Raw genomic sequence first — 20,865 nt, 5'->3', positions numbered from 1 at the left:
TGAGACCTTCATTGTTACATGCCTGGTTGGGAAGCTTGGTCACTGCCTATGGCAGATCTTAGGTCAAATGAAGTCTATTGTCACTCACTTTCCCTCCCAAAATCTGGTCTGTCAAATTCCTGAACCCTTGATTCCTTCTGTCTAGGGGTTTTATTAACCTAACAAGATGTCAGGTATCAGCACTGGGCTCATGAGATCCCACCACTTCTGTCTTCTGAAAGACAGAACAGCTTCAGTTTTTAAGTACACATTATCCTGAAAAGACTATTTCATTCCTTAAAAACCATATCCAAGAATTTTCAGATGCAGTATTTCAGATTATACTGGAGCTTTGTAACGAAATTTCCTAAAACCTTAAAAGTCGAAGAGGAAAGAAAATTCAAATATCTACATAGTTCTTGAGCACTCAAACAAGACAAAATCTCTTGGCTACCACCTAAATTTTAACATCTGACCAAGTCTGTGGAAGTCCTTGGACATATTTCTACAGGTTTCAGTCGATTGTGTCTCTAGCAGATACGAAAAACTAGAAATAAATATCAGTTGGTCTCTCTAGGGAAGGCAATTTAATATATTCTTACTCATCCTTAGAAAAGAATAGAAATAATGTGTGTTTTAAAGTAAAATACAGGTAACTACTTATTTAGCTGTAAGGCCGTGTTCAGCTAAATTAAGGGAAAACACCATTCTAGTGTTTCTTAACATAGTGAATGAAAGGAAACTAGCACATCCAGGGCATAATTCATTGTATCTATTCTATACATCTAGGTCAAAATACGACTTGCCTAAAAATAAGTGTCCATTTTAGAGGCTTTAGGGTATTCTGCCCAGTCTCCAGCTGCTACTGCAGAAGATGTCACATCTCTTACTCTTACAGGTTCACTGTCACATCTGTCAGTACTTTTGTACCTCGGAGTATCTCAAATTGCAATTGCTCCTTTGTCTGGAGAACTGATGCTGAGTTCTGCACTGGGATGAGTTATGTTACACTTGAATGGTGTCTATTCTTTTCCATCGACTAGCTTTGAAGGCAACTTATGAACAACAGTTCAGGCACTGATGTGTACACAGAACACACCTGCCTTTGGTGAAATGAATCCCACTCTGAATAGCTTTTATATAGTCTTCTAATTAATATAACCATCAGATTTTAATGAATGACAAGATAAAAGTTTCTGAATTCTCCCAGTTGTAATAAAAAAACCCCCTCCAGTACTGTAAAGTAAAATGTTTCACTGTTACATTGACTACTTACAAGGAATACAGCTAAGAGCATTCGGGTTTTTTTAATTGCAATTGAAATAAATGTATCTATGAAATACTTTTATTCTAATGAATAAAGTTACTGGGTTTGAGATGGCATGTGGATTAATTTATTTGTAGGTCTTATTTTAACACCCTTTTTTTTAACTTCCTTTATTTTTAGACCTACTAAAACACAATTTTAATTGTGTTGATCATGCCACCCATGAATAGTTTGAAAAACACACAAAAAATAAAAGGCATTTTAGTTGCAAACTCAGATGCAATTTTTCCTGGATTTTTGCTTTTCAATGGCTTATTAAGTATCACTTAGAGACACATTCTAAAACTACTAAAGGACACATTCTAATTTTTTATGATTTTATGCCACAGTGACAAGAGTCCATCTGTATTCTTCTGGGTTTTTTTATTAAAGATATCCATCCTGTTTTTCTCAAAAGCAGGCCTAAAATTAATCCATTTTAAAATAGTTAAAATACTTTGGGGTGTATTTCAGAAGGCAACTGTGGGTCATGGGTATTTTCTTACTCTAGATTATCTGATGAATCTGGATACACTGCCAATAAAAATGATAATATAGAGACAATACAATACTACAGAGTTCTGCGGATGCACAAGAGTCAAAGGTCACTTAAAATACAGATGGGAAAACAAACTCAAGTCTTCTGAGACACATTCTACAGTTCACCATGAAACAATATTTCCTTCTTAATTATCTTTTTTGTTTTTTTTCAAAATAAATATGGTTTCGGTTTTCTGTTTTTCAGGTTGCAAACTCTTCATACTCTTTTTGGCATCTACCATGCAGGCACTATTTACAATTACCATTTGATGGGACCCCAAAAAGATGAAAACCAAATCTACCTGAGTACCTTTATTTTTCAGGTGTAAGTATTGTTATCCTTATTCCCTATTAAAATACGGAGAGCTTATGAGAACACAGATATGAAAAGAATAGTATATTGAAACAAAAGTTCTCTGGCTACTGACCATCAGCCTAGAGTTTCCAACTGAATATAAAGTAGCCAGCTGGATATGATTACTAACCAACTCTTATAAGGAAAAGAGAGTACTTGCAGTGTTACAGGCCAAATTCCCTTCTGATAGAAAAGAACCTGGCTCCCCTGAACATCAAGGACTTATATTAATGCATTTAAACACAACTTATGCCCTTTAAAAGGACATGCTACTTTTCCTCTGATCATAAGCAGCTGGGATACAGCTTTCCACAGATCACCGAGAAAAGGTTTATCTTACATTTCACAGGAATCTGCAGTCAAATCACAGACTTTAACCCATCTTGGGCACTTCAACTATATTGTCACTCTGAACATAAGACTGTCTTTAGTGCCTACATTTGGTTTCATCTCTTAATTCCTGTAACTCACAAAACACTGTGAAATGATTCCTACACTACAGGAAACTTTTAACACCTGGCTTTGACTCACCCTATCTGAAATTACTTCAAACACATTAATGTTTACCTGAAAAAGACCATTTTTATTGAAGAAAGTAAACTGAGCCCTGGATATAACTTCAAATTCATCTTGACTTAAATTCTTCAGTAAACTTGGTGGTAGAACAACAGAAGCAAAGGCACTTGTCTGATCCTTGTCAAAATCTATCTGTTAAATAAAACAAGAGAAGAATATGTTCAAACAAAAATCAAACCATCCGTTGTCCACAACTGGGTTCACACCTTTACACAAAGATATCTAAACATGGGTATAGAATCAATCAACACTTATATGACCTGTGTCTATGCAAGAGTTGATGCAATAAATAGGGTTTTTTTTAAGGCTTGGTAGGTTTGCCACCTTTCCAGCATGAGATCAGCCTTCTGCTATAAAAATGTATTAGATAAAACCAACAAAGAAACAAACTCCTCCATGGCTATAATGATGATTTGGAAATAATGGATGGCAATAACGGCAGTCATAATAATTTTCAGTAACCTTCAAGATACTTTTTCTCATAGAAAACAATGCTGAGATCTAAAAAATATGCTCTGAATCCTGTATTAGTTGGATTGATCCACATATCTGAAATAATTTTCTTATGAGCTTTTATAGTTTCTCTACTACAAAAAGGAGATCTTAAAATAATTATTAGTGTCACCCATCTATATTTATTGTGCTATATAGCACAAAAAAAAGACACTTTCTGCCATCAATATAAATGTAATATATACTGGTAACGTGTCAGACATCTAAAAGCCCACTGTGGCCCAGGGATGTTACAAGTGAGTATGAAATAAATGAGGATGCGACCTTGCATTTTATTAGCAATTTTATGACTGCACACTTTCCCACCATGACATACTCAAGGTGTGCCACCATAGCCATCAAAGGAAGGGGAATAAGCCATCTCACACTGGCTCCACAGTAAAAGCATTTAAGAATTTTACTGTGAGATATGGAAACTCACACTTCTGACTTCCCCAGAGGCATCCTGTATTTATGCCTCTCATTATGAGACATTTGATTCTAAAAGCACCATTAGCTAATAGAAAGTTAAAAGTCATAGGTTACTGACAGATTATTCACTGGTTTACTGTGAATAACAGACACCGTGGTAAATCAGTCAGAAGTGGTTCATAGATATCTCCTGATAGGAATAGATGTAGTTGAAAAACAGGTTTTCAGAGGGTAATTCTGCTACAGTAAACAGAAAGTGTGTGTGATAAAGATGTCCCAGGCACTGTCTGCAAATAGAGTGGAAGAGACTTCTATAAAGAAGCATGGATATATTACAGGAACAATTTAATAATATGAATCACCAAAACCTAACTTAGTCAAAGGTTTGGCAAGAAACATAAAGACACAGGGGACTGAAATAGAATCTTTCCAAATTGCCATGGATAAATTTGCTTGATATCTACTTTAAAAAAAAAAAAAAAGAAAGAAAATCTGGAAACATTCTGACATACAGCTTGTTACTGTTCCCTGATGAGCCTAGGATAGGACATCACATTGCTGGTGAAAAACATGGGCTTTCACAAGGGAATCTCCCTCCAGGAGGGATAGCAAGTATCTTTCCTGACAGGTATGGAAAATATAAACGGTGACCACAGCTCCTGAAGATTTTTCTAGCAGGAAGGATGCTAAGAATTCTCAATCAGCTGTTTGAAATGTGAAAGCCTCAGAAGAAACTCATGTTCCAATAGGAACATTATAAATACTTTGACAGAGTTTGGATTTTATGATTATTTCGGCAGTGCTGTAATAAATGATTCCAGGACGAGAAGATTCCTGGATGTCCTCAAGCCACAGATGGTAATTCTTGTTATACAAGCGAACATCCAAAACCTGGTTTTAGAATTTTTCCTTTCCTCTTTCCATAAATAAAGGATGAAATCTGGAGGAGAAACATTCCTTTGAAAACAAAGCTGAAAACAGCTATTGAAGAGCTTCATTAATATGAGAGCTAAGCAAAAGCAGATTTACAATTATCAAAAATTTCTGATAAAATTGATTCAAAGAAATTTTAGCCAAATGTCTATGAATAGAAATATGTGAAAACTCAATTACATGAAATGTATTCATATCTATTTAAACAGCACCTGAGTTTTGATCCTAAGTCTAGATACATGTAAAAGGCCTGAAGCCTACTATGTTACTACTACTTTTTAAAAATTATTCTTAGTCTCTTAGACCTTTAAAGATTAGCCTTTAACTGTTTGCATAATGACAAGTATTGTTGAATTCAGTTTTGGTTCCTCTGGCCCAAATGACAGTAGATTTTTTTCTTTTTCTGTGTAATATTTTCTGTGTGTTTCTCCAAGTAATGCTCACTGTACTTGAATGGCTAAACACCCAGGAAACTGAGATTACATTGTCACAGACTTCCTATTTAACTGCAAAAAAACCCCGAAAACATTGTATTGCACTTTCGAAAGCATTCAGGTGCCATGGGATGCAGTTAGGCATATAGTGAAATTTAAAGTCTCAGCATCTCATCACTACAGATTTCCAAAGAACCTTTGGAAAATCCTATAGGTGCTCATGCGCATCTCAAATTCTATTTCAAGCTTTCAGATGTCTGATTTTTTCTATTTGGGGGGGGAAGGAGAAAAAAATATTTTTGAGGTGAGAATAAATAACTTTAATATACTAGCCTGTCTAGATAGTGTAGCACTGGAGACCTTCCTGCATTTTGAGTGATCTCTGTTTCTTTTTTTTTTTGTGTCTAGGCTGGCCAAGCTCCACATGAATGACTTGAACCATGTCAGACATTCCTAAATGGTACAAGCTTAACAACCTATGTGTGGACAACAGGATCAGTCGTAGGTCTCTTTCAGCAGTAAGTGTTAAAACTATACTGGAAGATTGAAGACCTATTGTATCTGAAGAAATCTGCATGTGGATACCTACATTTAGGAGTCTTATTCTAAAGCTGAAAGGCATCAATGGAACTGTTAGCTAGTGTACAGTGGATAATACAACAGACTGCTGAAGATTATTTTCCTTTTTCACTAGTAAAAAACCTCACAAAACTAAAAAAGGGTCAAGTTGTTCTGGCTTTATAAGCAAATCACTTTTTATCTGCATGGAATGTGAGTTTATCTGTGTTTCCTGTCATTCAAGGAAATACTACATTAATCTGTTTGGATGATTGCAGGAAAAAGGAAATAGAAAGTAAGGGGAGAATTGGGAGTTGTAACTGTTTTTACAGGAACCACAGTAAACACACTTGGAACAACACGCACATTTCATGTTCAAATACAATTGCTTGTTCTGTACCTGGAAATCAGATGCATTATTCTGTGGACTGACACTGAAAGAACCACCTTTGAATGAAGTTGAGTTTATAGAAGACACTCCAAGTGCGAGATTTCGTGTTGAAATACTCATGGATGGTCCAGTGAAATGGATCTTTAAAGCCAAGGCATCAATAGTTTTTAGAGCCCTAAAAACAGAAGTTAAATTATTCTAAAACAAAAGCTTTTGACTGACAGAAACTATCTGACTGACAGAAACTATCACTGCTCCTGAAATAATTTTTCAACAATACTTATATCTATGCTGTGTCATGTGTCAGAAGACTTCTTTTTTTCAATTGAAATACTTCGTCTTAGTCATGCATATTAATTTTAGTACAAGAAGAAATATTTGTGTATCTAATTTGGAAAATTATTTTTGATGAAAATCAGAAAAGTTTGATTTTTGTGCTGCAGTCATTTGCCTATTTATGGAAGGATGAATCTTTACAGCCTTGCAAGTTGCTCTCAAAAGCTTGTCTCAAATGAAGAAATACTTACTCTGAAGATGAGGCTGCCAATACACTATCTGAACTGGTTAGAATATTGGAAAAAATGGTCACCACAGTAGAACCCAGAGATTCATCAATTTCTTCATCATTAACAATTTTTTTGAGCTTCTGCACAACGTCATTTACTTTGTCTGAGGTTAGCTGCTGCCCTTCACCAGTGAGATTCAGAAGCTGATTGGCTATATCAGCTGCATTTTCTGTAAGCATACAGTCAAGTAAAAAAGAGAAAATAATGCATTACAGTCCTGAAGTAATACAGAAATACAAGTTTTTATTCACATTGTTGAAATCTAGAGAATGTTCCAGGGTTCTGGGAATGATCATAGGATTTTATAATTTTGTCAAATTTATAATTTTATGAAAAAAGTATATAGAACCTGCTGATTACATACGGTCCTCATTGGCTGCGTTTTTCTTTTCTTTATTTTGATTTGAGTTTATAAATCAGAACTATTATTGAAAGAGCTGATTGAAACAAAAAGTAAGGAATGAAAAGTCTATTTTTTCTCTTTTTTTCTCCTTATGTTATTCTTTTTTTTTCCCACTGGGAAAAAGAGGTTCACTCTTTCACTATTACTGAAAGAGTATTCACTCTTTTAAGCTTTGTGAAGAAAGACTGACCCCATTGCAAATGTTTCAGTTCTTTCAGAGGATGGTTCTCTTACTCATCAGAGGGCTGGTAAGTATGACGCACAAGCAAATTTCATGAGAAGAATCTTCCTGGTAAGGAAAGTTTTATAGTGTGTCCAATGGCAAAACACTAGTGTAAATCACATGTTAAACTGTAACTTCAATGCCACCTGGACAAAAACTGATGTGAATGCTAACCTTTTACAATATCAAAATATTTGAGATTTATTGGAATTCGCAAATAAGATTTTGAAATATCAGCCTTCTTCAGTCTGCAACTGGCTGTGGGTTTTTAATGCTGTTTTTTTTTATAATACAGCTTTCGGTACATTTACTTTAGAATGTTTACTTTACATGACATGATGTTTTCCTATAGTCTGACTGCAAGTACTCAATCAACTACGTTATGAAGCCGGGCTCCCTAGGACACCTCTATCAATGAAGAAAGAAAAAGAGGCTTCTTCAAGAAAGCAATTCAGAACAGGAGCTTACTTGTAGGTGCTCTGAAATACACACAAGAGTATAATTCTCTTCACTAGCTCTGACAATAAAAAAAAAAAAGGCCATAAAATTGTCATCTTGTTATTTTATTACTCCTTTATGGCCAGAGTGACATCAAGGGGTATTTTACAAACTGAGAATAAATCTGAATACGTCTGATTGTAAGTCCAGTGAAGAGAGTGGGTGTCTTTCCCCTGGCAGCTACAGGCATTGGAAACATTTAAAAATTTGTCCTAACTTGAATATCAAATAGAGGCAAGATACCACCTTCATCTACTCTTGTTTGAATTGCCTGAAGAGTTTGATTTATTTCAGTAATTTGTATTCAGAGCTTTTAATGGGTGAGCTGAATTGAACCTGGCACCCTTCCTCAGAGTTTAATTATTTACTCTGATTATTTAGAAAGATTTTCAAACAACTTAGCATAAAGAAGAAAGATATTCTTCCTTAATGTAACTTCCTTATAGGAAGCAGTAATCAAAGTCTACCACACTATTCCTTTAGCCGAACCAACATCAATATACCCACCTGTGCAATTTCTAAGATCAGGTTGACCCCAGTATGATGTATAATTCTGCAGACCTAAATAGCTAAAGAGGAAAATGACAAAATTCACATGAAATATAGTAACAAAATTACATACATATTTCATAATTCTTATGCAGGTGTCACAGTGGTCCACTCTTCTCAATTCACAACATTGCTAGCAACATGGCCCCTAGTGAAATGCAATATGAATACTTGAGAGTGGTATAGAATCAAATGTGATCGATTAAGTGACAGTGCAAACAGAAACCCTAGTTCTTCTGAACAAATTACCAGCTGATTCCTATACTGATTTGACAAACTGCTTCAATGGAAATTCTAGCCTTTTATTTCAGGAAATACCCAAATGCTAACACAAACGATTATGCCCCTATTATGGCCACTCAGGTGCTGTTCCTATAATTTATCCTTGATGTAAATGGCTTTGATTAAGTCAATTGCAAGTCATAATACCTCTCAGAAGAACATGCAGAGGAGCTATGTGAAGACATAAATTATGCCATCCAGGAAAACTAGGGCAAGTCACTTTCAGATCCAGATCCAAAGTAAGGGGCAGATAAAAAGATTCCCTTTTTTTTTTTTTTTTTTTTAAAGCCTTACCATAGCAAAATACAGAATCACAGAATGGGTCAGGTTGGAAGGGACGACCACAGCGGATCATATGGTCCAACCTCCCTGCTCAAGCAGGGTCATCCTGGAGCACACGGTACAAAATTGCATCCAGATGGTTCTTGAATATCTCCAGTGAGGAAGACTCCACAACCTCTCTGGGCAATCTGTTCCAGCGCTTGGTCACCCTCACAGTAAGGATGTTCTCCCTCATACTCTGGTGGAATTTTCCGTGCATTAGTTTCTGTTTGTTCCCTCTTGTCCTAATGCTTGGCACCACCAAGAAGAGCCTGGCTCCATCCTCTTGATATCCTCCCTTCAGATACTTAAGAGACACTGATGAGATCCCCTTTCAGTCACCTGTTCTCGAGGCTGAAAAGGCCCAGCTCCCTCAGCCTTTCCTAGTAACAGAGATGTATGAGTCCCTTAATCATCTTTGTCACCCTGTAACAATGGTTCCAAAATTAAACACACTTTTCCCTCAATTTTCTTTAAAGACAATCATGTTGTCACAGCATGGCAAAGGCAGGATGGTGAAAGGGAAAAACTTATCCTTTCACTAAGCACATGATAAAATAACATTATTCCTCAGCTGATCACATTTATTATAACAACACACTAGCAGGTAACCTTCTACTGTGGGATGCACAGGACTAAAAGAAACTGTTAGAAGAGCTTCCTCTTCTTTTGAAACACATCCCACCAATGCTCCATACTGGTAAAAGCTAGTGGAGTCAGAGAGAAGGAAAGTACAGAACAGGGCAGAACACAGTAATTTTTTTTAGAAGTGCTGTACACAGACAATCAATGGTATTGTGTAGACCACAAATAAACAATAAAGATAAGCAATATTGGGACAGCAAAGGCCAGAAACCTTAATTTTTTATGATTCGGAAGTTCTGACATAAAAACAGTTTGACTTCTGTACTACTAGCTCTACAACAAAAGTTGGTCAATCAGGATCAGTTCTTGTACAAGATTAAGAGGCTGAGGAAGTGAGTTATTTAAATATAATGCAGGTTGCTTTCCTGTTTGGCACAGAACCTCAAAGCTGATTCATATCCATATTGCCATACTGTTTTCAAGAAGTAAGAGATGTGGTCTTCTCAAAACATGTTCCAGATGCAATGTGGGCAGATAAGACTAATATATTGCCTTTAATGGTAATCATCCTAAATACTGAGCAAATTAATTAATATTGCATCATCATAACCACATTTAAGGCACTCGAAAAAGATCAAAGCCATAGTGTTTTGGTAATACATCAATGGAGGTAATAATATTCCCATTTTACAAATGGGAAATAGAGATACAAAGTCTTTTGTAGATGTTTGCAAAGAAAGCCTACATTAGGGAAAATATGTCCTAAACCTTAAAAACACAAGTTCAAATCTTTAAGCATAAGATTATTTCCACCTTCAGTTATGATTAACTACTGGCAAAATGTTTGTTTCACAATTTCTTTTACTTTCCCCTGATGAGATGAGATGTTCTGGACTAACCAAATACACATCTCAAATTCATAGAATTTTATTCTGTTTCTTACACATGGGAGATAGTAGTAGAGGAGTGGTAGCATATGTGAAACTTTGGTTTCATAACATAAACATCATGGCCAAGTCCAAGGTCCTGAACGTGGGCAGGGCAATCTCAAGCACAAATACAGGCTGGGAGGAGAATGGATTGACAGCAACCTCGAGGAGAAGGATTTGGGGATGTTGGTTGAAGAAAACTTAATGTGAACAGTCAATACAAGCTTGCAGCCTAGAAATCCAACTGTGTACTGGGCTGCATCAAAAGCAGTGTGGCCAGCAGGTCAAGGGGGGTGATTCTGCCCCTTTGCTCTCATGAGACCTCGACTGGAGTGCTGCATCCAGCTCCGGGGCCCCCAACATAAGAAGAATGTAGATGTCTTGGAGCAAGTCCAGAGAAGGGCCACAGAGATGATCAAAGGGCTGGAACACCTCTCCTATAAAGACAGGCTGAGAGATTTGGGGTTGTTCTGCCTGGAGAAGCGAAGGCTCTGAGGACACCTTATAGAAGCCTCCAGCACCTACAGGGGGCTACAAGAGATCTGCACAGGAACTTTTTACAAGGGCATGTAGTGATAGAACAGTGGTGAATGGTTTCAAACTGAGAGAGATTTGGTTTCAGATATTAGGAAGAAATGTTTTACTTTGAGGGTGGTGGGATGCTAGAACAGGTTACCAGGAGAGGCTGTGGATGCCCCATCCCTGGCAGTATTCAAGATCAGGCTGGAAAAGGCTCTGAATAACTTGGACTATTGAAAGGTGTCCCTGCCCATGGCAGGGGGGTTGGAATCAAATGACCTTGGAAGGTCCCTTCCAACCCAAACCATTCTATGATTCTATGACTTGAATAAAGCAGTTTCATTCTGTAAGAAGATGCTATTTTTATAATCACTTTGAACATATATTAATTTTGGGCCTCAATATGCCCTACAGAAGTGGTAGATGAGCCTTTTTTTCTTATCAATCAAGTACATACTCTTACTGCATGCACAAAATCTCTCACAGAATAGAAATCGTCTTCCTGAAACACAATACCAGCCAATGGCAACCATTATAGAGAATTTAGATTAACAATATAACCAGAAAGTTGCATCTGAAGCAACTCAGCTTCTCAGACGTTTGAACACCTACCAGGTTCTTGATGCAGTCTGAACTGAGCTCCCATGGCAAAACGTGAAGTTGGTCACAGTAGGTCTGGTATCTGGCCAAAAATAGTTTGGAGGGTTTTCTTCAGCTAAACATTTTTCTGTAAAAAAGAGTGTTAATATCATTGTTAACAGTAAATTTCACCACCTAACCATCTTGCATTTCTTGTCCTCAGCACATCAATCAGTCTACAGTACAAAAATGTCTTCAAATTAAACTCTTGGTTGTTTGCTATAGAGTGTCAATAGATACTGCCGCTGCTCAAGGGAAAGGGCTGAACATGCATGCTGCATCCATTTGCATTCCAACAGCCTCCAGCTCCTCCCTCCCGAAAGAAAAGTAATCTTTGACTGGCAGTAGTTGAATGGGAAAAGAGGACAGCTAAAAAGAGACAGATTAAGGGCAGCAGCTGGCAGGAGCACAAACAGCATTGACAAGTGGGGACGAGAGGCCTCAGAGGTCCAAAATAGAGGTCATTTTAGCTCTGGCTGTAAAACATACTTATTTATCCTCAAACTACCAGAGGAGCTGTCAGGAATTGTCCCAGCCTCTGAACCAGACAGCAAAACACTGACTAAAGCAACCTGGACAACTGTGTTTGTGTTAAAATGATATCTTGACCGTGGCTTTCTGAGATTGGTGGAACAATGAAGCTTATAGGGACAATTTAAAATCTCAAACAGTCATATGATTTGGAAATGTGTGATTATTTTAACACAGAAGATGCTTATTTATAGACAAGCAAACAAAATTTGTTGTGTAGCAAAGCCAAACACTACTTACCCACTGGATCAACATCCACAGTATGAAGTTGATATCCTTCTTCTATGGTTCGATTATTACTTATGAGCTTCTGTCGGATGTCTTCCTCTTCTAAATTGATGTTGTTGGTAGAATTATAAACCAGAAGAGCCAAAACACCAAAACTGCAAGGAAAATAATCCAAGTGTTTCAGTCAGAACAGCAGAGGCCAAATGTGTGGAAATAAAAATATCTGATTTTCTGAGTACAGAACAGTGTCACCAACACAATGCTGCACATTATCTGTAAATTATTTTTATATATAAGGCCACAACAAGAAAATATGGTTGGGAAATTTCATCTTCTAGTTACCATTAAAGAAGTGTCTCATTAGAAGAGCTAAGAAATGTTTTCAGAAGAGTTAGAATATTTTAAAAGATATTAAAAGATGAAACCATAGACTTGTGAGTTCTAAATGGGTCCTAATTAATTTTAAAAATCTGGTTGCTGATGGCTTAGAAATTTAAGAGCTGATTCATGCCACCCCCAGAGGATCTACCTCTACATTGACTACAGAGGAAGACTAGAAGATTAACAAAGAACAGATGCCTAACACTTATATCTCTGGATTCTAATGGAATGAAAAACACTATGACACACTTCTGAAGCTTTTAGATGTAATTACGAAAGTCGAATTGCTCAGATGAGTAATTCAAGTCTGAGCACTAATAGTTGTTTTGTACTGTGGCCCACTGCTACTTTCTTGGGCATAAGAAGTAGTTCAAAGTGCCCAAGTCTCTTTCCTGTGAGAGAAATAAAACAGTCCCCACCCTTGTCCAAAAACATAGCTTTTCTGAAAGGGAAACCATGAACAGCCCAAGCAGTTCTAGCAGGACAAAGGAAATAAACTCACAGTGGAAAGCCCAGAAATTTCCTCCTGGGACACAAAGAAACACATGTTGGAGACAAGAATATGTTGGTACCCTAGAGCATTGGTTGGCTCTGGCTAGTAGGACATGACGCCACTAAAGTATGGAACACTGGATCTCCATGCAAGCCAAAATGTGGAAAAAAGGAAAAAGCAAACCTGCTTTAGGCTGTCTTCATCTTAGCCTTGCCCTTGGATACCCATCAGCCTGAATAAAGACAGACCTTTGCAGTGTGAGCCATTCCTGGCAGGCTGGGAAGCAGCAGCACTGCCAGCACACATAATGTGAGCACGGCACAAACTAATCAGAGCTGCCTTCACCTGCAGCCCCCTGTGCAAGAAAGCAACAGTCAGCTAAAGGGTCTTGTGGTCTACAGAAAGAAGCACAAAAAACCTACAGGGGTGCTGAAGAGGGCTAGTAGGGTTTTCAGGTACTGCTTTCTACGACAGACAAGGACTTCAACTCAAAAAAAATCTTCCAGAAAGACATCCCCATGATGACAGCTCAGAACTGTACTTTCCAGAGATGCCTAATCTGGTACAGTATAAAACTACATCTTAGTGTACAGATATTGCTCTAAGATGGTAGATTTAACCCTCTTTCTGTCAGGCATCATTCTGAAAACTGAGTAACTCCAGCCAATAATTCTGAAGTACTCTCTCATAAGTGAAATGGCATTAAAACAACTGGCATTAGAAAACAACCTCTCAGTCTAGGAAAAAAAAAAAAACAACAAAAAGGAAAAGCGAAGTCCAAACCTCATACAGAAATCACAAATGTGAACTAAATACTCCACACATTTAACTTTTGCAGATGTAAATAAATAAGTAAATAAATATACACAGTCCCTGGTTGTTTATTTTCTTTTATTGTTGTTGAACACCAGCACACTTTTCTTTTTTCTTGCCATATTTACTGTTTTACTGGTAACATTTTACTGGAGACGAAAGATAAAAATGTCACCACCTGCTGGCTTGGCTTGCCTTTTTCCCAGTGGATGTATTTTAGCAGAGAAATGACAACTATCCCTGGCTAGGTTGCTCCTGCCCTGCTCCCAGATATACCAAGTTCCTCCTAACATTCCATTTGTCTCTGTGGAGTGTTTAACATAAACAGCAAATAGCCTCAGTAGGGTAGATAAGCATTAGTAGGCTTTTGCTGTATACCTCGGATATATTACAAAGCCAAGTTTATTATGGCATTTATTTTTAGAAGAAGCATGGAAATTGCCTACGCGACTGCCAATTCCTTCAGCCCTTCAGTACTTCAGCCTGAGTCTCCTGGCACTTAACCATTTTTCCTAAAAGATCCTGGCTTCACTCATCTATTCCCTTTACTTCAGAAGAGGAAAACTTAATATATTGATGCCACTCCCTACCTCAGCACTCTGGCTGCAAAAGAGTTCTGAACAGTCACTGCTACTGTTAAGCTGCCTGTTTCAGGACTCCCAACTAACCAAAATGATATTTACTACCCATAACTGTGCAGAGGGATAATAGTAACAAAATAGAATGTATAATGATAGATGAGGTAGAACTGGTTGCAGTTACCTTGAAAAATTATAGAGGAAGGTATTGATAATGAAGCACTGATAAAAATAATCTCTTAAACCAATCTGTTACTTGTTTTCTGAGAAAATCCTAGATCGCAAGTCATGTATACTATATAATAAGAGCCTCCTCCATAATATGACAAAAAAAGTCTATTAAATTTTCAGAATGACTCATGCTAGCTTCCCAAAGTAAATAAATATCTTTTAACTTGACAGCTGACGCAATATGAAGCTGAGTGCTTCCTTCCACTTTTGTCACACTCAGATCGCAGAAAGAAAACATTTTAATGGTGAAGAACAAATTCTCAATTTGGGAAACAGTAGCCCTACAACTCTGCCATGCTCTGCTGGGGTCACTGGATTTGCTATTTATTGTGTGCCATATAAAAGCAGATAGATTCTCATAGCAGTAATCAATTACAAATTACACATAATCTACAGTAACCTGTACTTCCAGCATTACAGCTATTGATATTAAAAAAAATGGACTGTGGTGTATGTAAACACAATGAAGATAAGTATGTTTCTCTTTTCTTTGATTGAAATGGTGACAGCTGGAGCAAGCAGGAAAGCAGGGGAAGACCAGTGTTTCTCCCACTTTGTCCTGGTCTGTTGAGCTAAGCTGGCTCAGAGAGAGGAATTTGCTAAGCTGCACCCTCATCAGAGGCACAGGAGGCGGTGGTGCAGCCTGCACTGCCATGGCTTGTACCACAAAGCCAGCTTTATTCTCTGGCAGCGTGACTCAGAGCTATTCCAGGACAGTGTGCCTACACACGGGCTGTGGTCTCACTACTTCACGATGCAAGGAGCCTGAAGGAAGGATTAAGAAACCATGTGAACCATGCAGCACAGACTGCCTTGTACCTGAAGAGATGTGGTTGATAATTAGCAATGCACATTTCTCCTTTCTGTTGTACTAGACAGGTTGAACCAATACTGAATTACTGTTGTTGTCAAACTGTTTCACAAATTGCTATTAATTTCTTTCATAGTTAATGTTACTTGATTTAAAGAATATAAAGAATCATTTCTAAAGAAGCTAAATACTCAGGGAATCTAAATTTCCACTCAACGTCACTGGGAATGTCATTGCTAACTACTTTGGTGTATTTTAAAAAGCTTTAAGATGTAAACATTAAATTCTTTATCAATCTTGTGTTGAAGACAAGCGGCGATGGGTAGCTATAACTCAAGACCGGCAGCACAAGTAGGCCCACAGAGTCACCTCTGAACAGTACTAACTTCTTCACATTAACAAGACAGACAAAAAAAGAGCTGACTATTGCATAAGTCACTCAGTGAAGATGCAACACAAAGAGCAGACAAAATGTTAGAAAACACACAGAATGAGACAGAAATAACTAAGAAAGTAGAGGGAAACTAAAAGCATTCCACAAAAGCATCTGAGTTGTGGATAAATTTTTACTTGAGGTGATTTTGACTGCAATACTACTAAAATGTTCAGAACAGAGAGCAAAAAACTACGATTCAGCATAACACAGACATTCAAAGTAATGCCAAGGATAAAGAGTTTCCTTTCTCAGAAGAAGGTGATGTTATAATAAAATATAAAATCTGAGACTTCAAGACACAAAACTAAAAGCTGCAGCTACTTTTTGGACTATTAAAAATAAAAGTATCCTAAGCCTTCCTTTTTAAGTTAATGACAGTTGTAGCAGAACAGTGTTGCAAGCACCATAGTCATGCATCTGTGCTTGTCCTTGTGTCTCTGGGCCTTGTTGCTCCTTGCAGATCTGGTGTAGGAATACAATCAACTATGGTTTTTCAACAGAAGGCACTTATAATATGTGATAACTTGGTATGAAGGCTATTCATTATTACAGAATGTTGCAAAGAGCCAAAATAGAAAGGGCTGGAATCCCTCGCATTTAACATCTGGTCTCTGCTGCAATGAGTTTTTGGTTACCCTTGAACTATGTTCTGAAACAACGAAGAAAACCCCCGTTCCCCATTCCTCATTCCCCAATGCACTACTTTTCTAAAAGCAGCATCTAACAATGTCAGACCTACATTAAAACTAATTAAAGCCAGTGGAAAGATAAAGGAAGTAACTGGAAGCTGGACCAAGAGCAAGAAGCTTCAGTAAGAGATTAAGAAGAGATCATCCTTCAGTCACTTGAAAGGAATTCCCAACCTCCTCTATCTGTGATGAAGGCTTTCTTTACAGGTCATGGACACAAGATGCCAGCAAGCCACTGTGGAGAAACCTGAGGACTTCTGCTTGGCGCTTTGTTGGTTGGTTTTTCAAACAGAATATTATAGGTAATATACACATTGTGTGGCATTTTAAAATGTTTCTCAACCCTAGTAAAGGCTGTTCATTACTGCCTTCAGCAATGGAGGCACTGAAGTTGAAGTTGCAGGGAGTAGAGGTGGGCCAGGTCTAAGTTGTTCCTAAAACCTCACCAGTAGAAACCAGGAAAACTTTTGAAACAGGAGTAGACATCACAGATACGTTCGCTTATAACAAGAATAGCATAATTATTTTATAACAAATAATTTGAAGTAATCTACAAAGAATGTAAAAAGCCTAACACTTCACTTAGGACTAGAAAAACAAAATTATGCTGCTCTGATGTTCCTAACTTCTGCCTAAATCTAATTAATGTAAATTCTATCCAAATGCATTAAACTTTACATTAAGCAAAACAACACCCAAAACCATGGCATGCAGGATCCTGAATGTGCCTCACTGACACTGGTGGCAAAACTCCCACAAACTTCAAAAAGCAGGACTAGGCCTGGGTAGTTCTGATTTTTTCCTTTCCTTTCTATTTTCATTCCTAAGAGAAAAGATTTCTATTTAGGTTTAATAGTCTTTGCACCACGGTTACCACTGTGGTTTTTAATTTGGATGAGACATTTAACAGTACTAACATTAATGTTGGTTCCCATAGTAGAAGCAATTGAACATTGGAAATAGGCCAAAATTATGAAATCAAGCAGTGGAAGCTGGAAAAAGCATAAACTTACTTGTATGTTAAGTAGAGAAAAGTTTACAAATTAATTGGGGCCTGAATCCTCAAAATTGTTTGGAAAATAAAAGAAGAAATGAGAAGCAGGGGAGCTGAGTTGTTTGTTAAAGACCAATTCCCCTACTGTGAGGCAACACTATACAGTCATCTGACAAAACCTAGGATCAGTAGGGTCCTTCTGAGAAAAGGCAGCAGCAGCAGTCACAGGAAGCTTTGACAAGGCTGCAGAGTCAAAAAAGGCAAAGAATTAATGAAAGAAACAAACACATTTATAGTTTATTACCCAAAATCCATAAATTGGTTTCACTTTCAAAGGTTTGTGCAAGAGCAATGGGGAGCAAAGAAAGAGCTATGTCCACAGGCCATGCTGATTTCCTGTCTATTTTGAACAGCTGGCGACCAGAGGTAAAAATTAAACACAGACACAAAGTCAAATATAGCTATGATAAAATTCTGTCTATTAAAGTAGTTAATAATCTACCAAAGTATTAACTTGATATATACTTCTGTCATCCAGGGATGTCACAGTATTAAAGGTGCTGATGATAATATGCACATTTGGACTTGGAACTATCTTTCATCACCAGGTACACGAACACCTAATAAGCACAGTGTACCTTCGATTTCTGCAGCTCATTGAACACAACAGTGAAAGAGAAACAATCCAATTAAATAATTTTCTTTTGTTTTGCTGTTGTCCAGAATGCGGTACAGTTTAAAATATTTTTTTGGAAAACACCTATTTTTAACGTGACAAAAAAAGCCAGCTTCCTACCTCCCACTTCCAGCTTCTGTTTCTTCTCTGAATCATTCTCTCTAACCATTCTCTCTCTTTCCCATGCAAGAAGACTAGGTGAGGAGACTGACAACTGAAGTTCCTTGATAAGGTGTGGTGAATTAAGGTGAAGCAAAGCAAAATGCATAGAAAAGGCTGGGGAAGGTTGCTTTGTTAGGTTTTATTTTACTGCTGTATAAAATACTAATCCAAAAGAAAAGGAAAACAAACATACGTGATCTGAATGCTAAGAATATGGATTCATGTAAAGAGAGGAAAAAACCTTCTCAGAGAGCAATTTTTAAGAATTATGATAGTGTCTCAGAAATAAGGCTATGATCTTGTGGAAAATTAAGAAAAGGGAAATAAGTTTTAGTGAGTTAGAGTTAAGATTAATAGGTTAACTGCTGTAAAAGATAAAGATAAGGCCATGATAGTTACCGCTTAGGTCTTAAATTTTAACTGTGGAGTGAATTTCTGTTCAGATGAACACGAAAGTAAATAGAATAAGAAGTACTTAAAAACAAAGTAGAATGTCTTGAGACTACAACAGTCTTGTTCTTGGCTATACAAAATGGAGAAATAAGAAAATAGTTGGACAACTATTCACAGAAATAAATTATAGGGATATTTAATTAATAGTAACTGCATGAAATCACATTGTGAGCAAGTTCCATATGACAGCCATAACATTTCAGTGGATCATCTGGGCAGTGAGAAATTACCATTACTTCCATCAGGTATTAGGAACTTCTAACCTTTAACTTAATTTTTTATACTCTGAAATTTTACCTAGTGTCTTGTAGGATTTCCTAAGAATCCTATCCAGGAAAAATCCAAGAAAGTGGAAAACCTAACAAAGAATCTTGAAAGCAATGAATGGGAAGCAGTAGGAAAAAAAAGTTTGCTTTCCGGATCTTCAGAAGTTCAACTTCCTCGCAAAATCTAGAAACCTCAAAGAACTGCCAGTCTGGTTACTAAAGCCAGGAACACTAAAGACTACTGGTAAGCTGATCATTCTTTTTTTTTCATAAGGGAAGGATGTACAAGCATAGATGTATGCTCAGAAGAACTAAGACCTAAAGCTGTTTCAACCAACTTTTCTCAAATGTTTCTTCTCTAAGAGGTAAATGATGCATGAAAATGTATGCAAGACATGAAAGATATAAAAAAAAAGACAAAAAATTACTGTGTATATATATTCCTATATACATATATGTGTAATAGGTGTAAATTTTGTTAGTCATCTATCATGTAGCTCACCTAAATTTTTAATTATCCCTGTGTTACCACAACAGGGTAGGCTGTGCTGGATCTTGACTTCTTTTTTTTGTTTAGTTTTCTAAGTTTTCATAGTAACACTCCTGATTATTTGGAGAACATTAACATTTCGTGTGACAAGATTAACATTTATACTATTCAGAATGATGACAAAATGCTATTTGACCTTGACAGAAAGTGCACTGGAGCCTTTTCACTAGACCAGGCCACCCCTGACAAACTTTATGACATATTATGAACATGTAATTCTATTGCCTCTGAGATTACATATGACGATCAAAATAAATAGAAATGGGGTTACTTCCCCATAAGAGTAATACATTATGAGAAGTAATTTAGTGGCACAATCACTGTATGTCAAAAAGGGAGGAAAAGGAAACAGAAAGGGAAATTACTAGAATAATTTCTCCCTCTTCACCTTTTTTTAGTAGACCAAGAAGAAGAAAAAAAATCCAGAGGATGGGATAGTGGGAAGACGAGACAATAAGAAATCAGGTGTGCAGCCAGGCTGCCAGCCTCGTAAAAGATGTAGGAATAAGGATGGGGAAAGCTTAACATTCCTCAGCCATCCCAGATTGTTGGTACGACCTGAGCCATGGTCTCCACTTGAAAGGCACTGCTGGCATAACCATATCATTTAGAAGTGGGAAAAAAAATCCTACCCACATCACTACACCCTACTGTAAATGTAGGTCAAGCAGCAAAATAGCCCATTCAGAGACTGGGCTTACAGTGTACAAGTTAAATGGTTTTGCCAACAAAAGCTGTCTTTCTGCTGTGTCTGTGTGGGAAGCAGCTACTACCTTTTACAGATCTTTTCGCACCTAGGTAAACTCTGTAGAAAACTGGAAGCATCACTGGCTACTTCCTGATGGTAAATTGGGAATCCTGGCCTATCTCTGAAATTAAAAAGCCCAGCTTTTACTACCATTATCATGACAGTTCTCAAGAGTCAGCAGCTAAAGTCCTTTTCTATGGGACTTTTGCCTACACTGCAAATAGATACATTCCATACCCATTTATTGCCCCATCCTCACAAGACTAATGATGTTTTGGTTTCCTCTCCTCAGTTTGGTCCTAAGATTCCCTCCCT

The 20,865-nt window shown here is 37.2% G+C and overlaps 1 protein-coding gene across 9 annotated transcripts in view; it reads right to left on the bottom strand.

Moving 5' to 3' along the window:
- The window catches only part of ADGRG6 (adhesion G protein-coupled receptor G6), a 109,204-nt gene that overhangs the window by 24,690 nt on the left and 63,649 nt on the right, over window positions 1-20,865 (bottom strand). For all 9 annotated transcript variants that reach the window (XM_051801606.1, XM_051801600.1, XM_051801607.1 and 6 more), the window contains 6 exons: window positions 12,282-12,424; window positions 11,484-11,598; window positions 8,194-8,255; window positions 6,524-6,731; window positions 6,006-6,171; window positions 2,748-2,888 (listed from right to left, as the gene is read on the bottom strand). In XM_051801606.1, the coding sequence (XP_051657566.1) occupies window positions 2,748-2,888; window positions 6,006-6,171; window positions 6,524-6,731; window positions 8,194-8,255; window positions 11,484-11,598; window positions 12,282-12,424 (835 nt within the window). The remainder of the gene's footprint in view (window positions 1-2,747; window positions 2,889-6,005; window positions 6,172-6,523; window positions 6,732-8,193; window positions 8,256-11,483; window positions 11,599-12,281; window positions 12,425-20,865) is intronic.

This window comes from Manacus candei, unplaced genomic scaffold (assembly GCF_025592945.1).
Source record: "Manacus candei isolate 608988 ecotype Guabito, Panama unplaced genomic scaffold, ASM2559294v1 h1tg000052l, whole genome shotgun sequence".
NCBI classification, from domain to species: Eukaryota; Metazoa; Chordata; class Aves; order Passeriformes; family Pipridae; genus Manacus; species Manacus candei.
The sequence above is the reverse complement of the archived record's forward strand: the minus strand, read 5'-3'. Positions and strand labels throughout refer to the sequence as shown.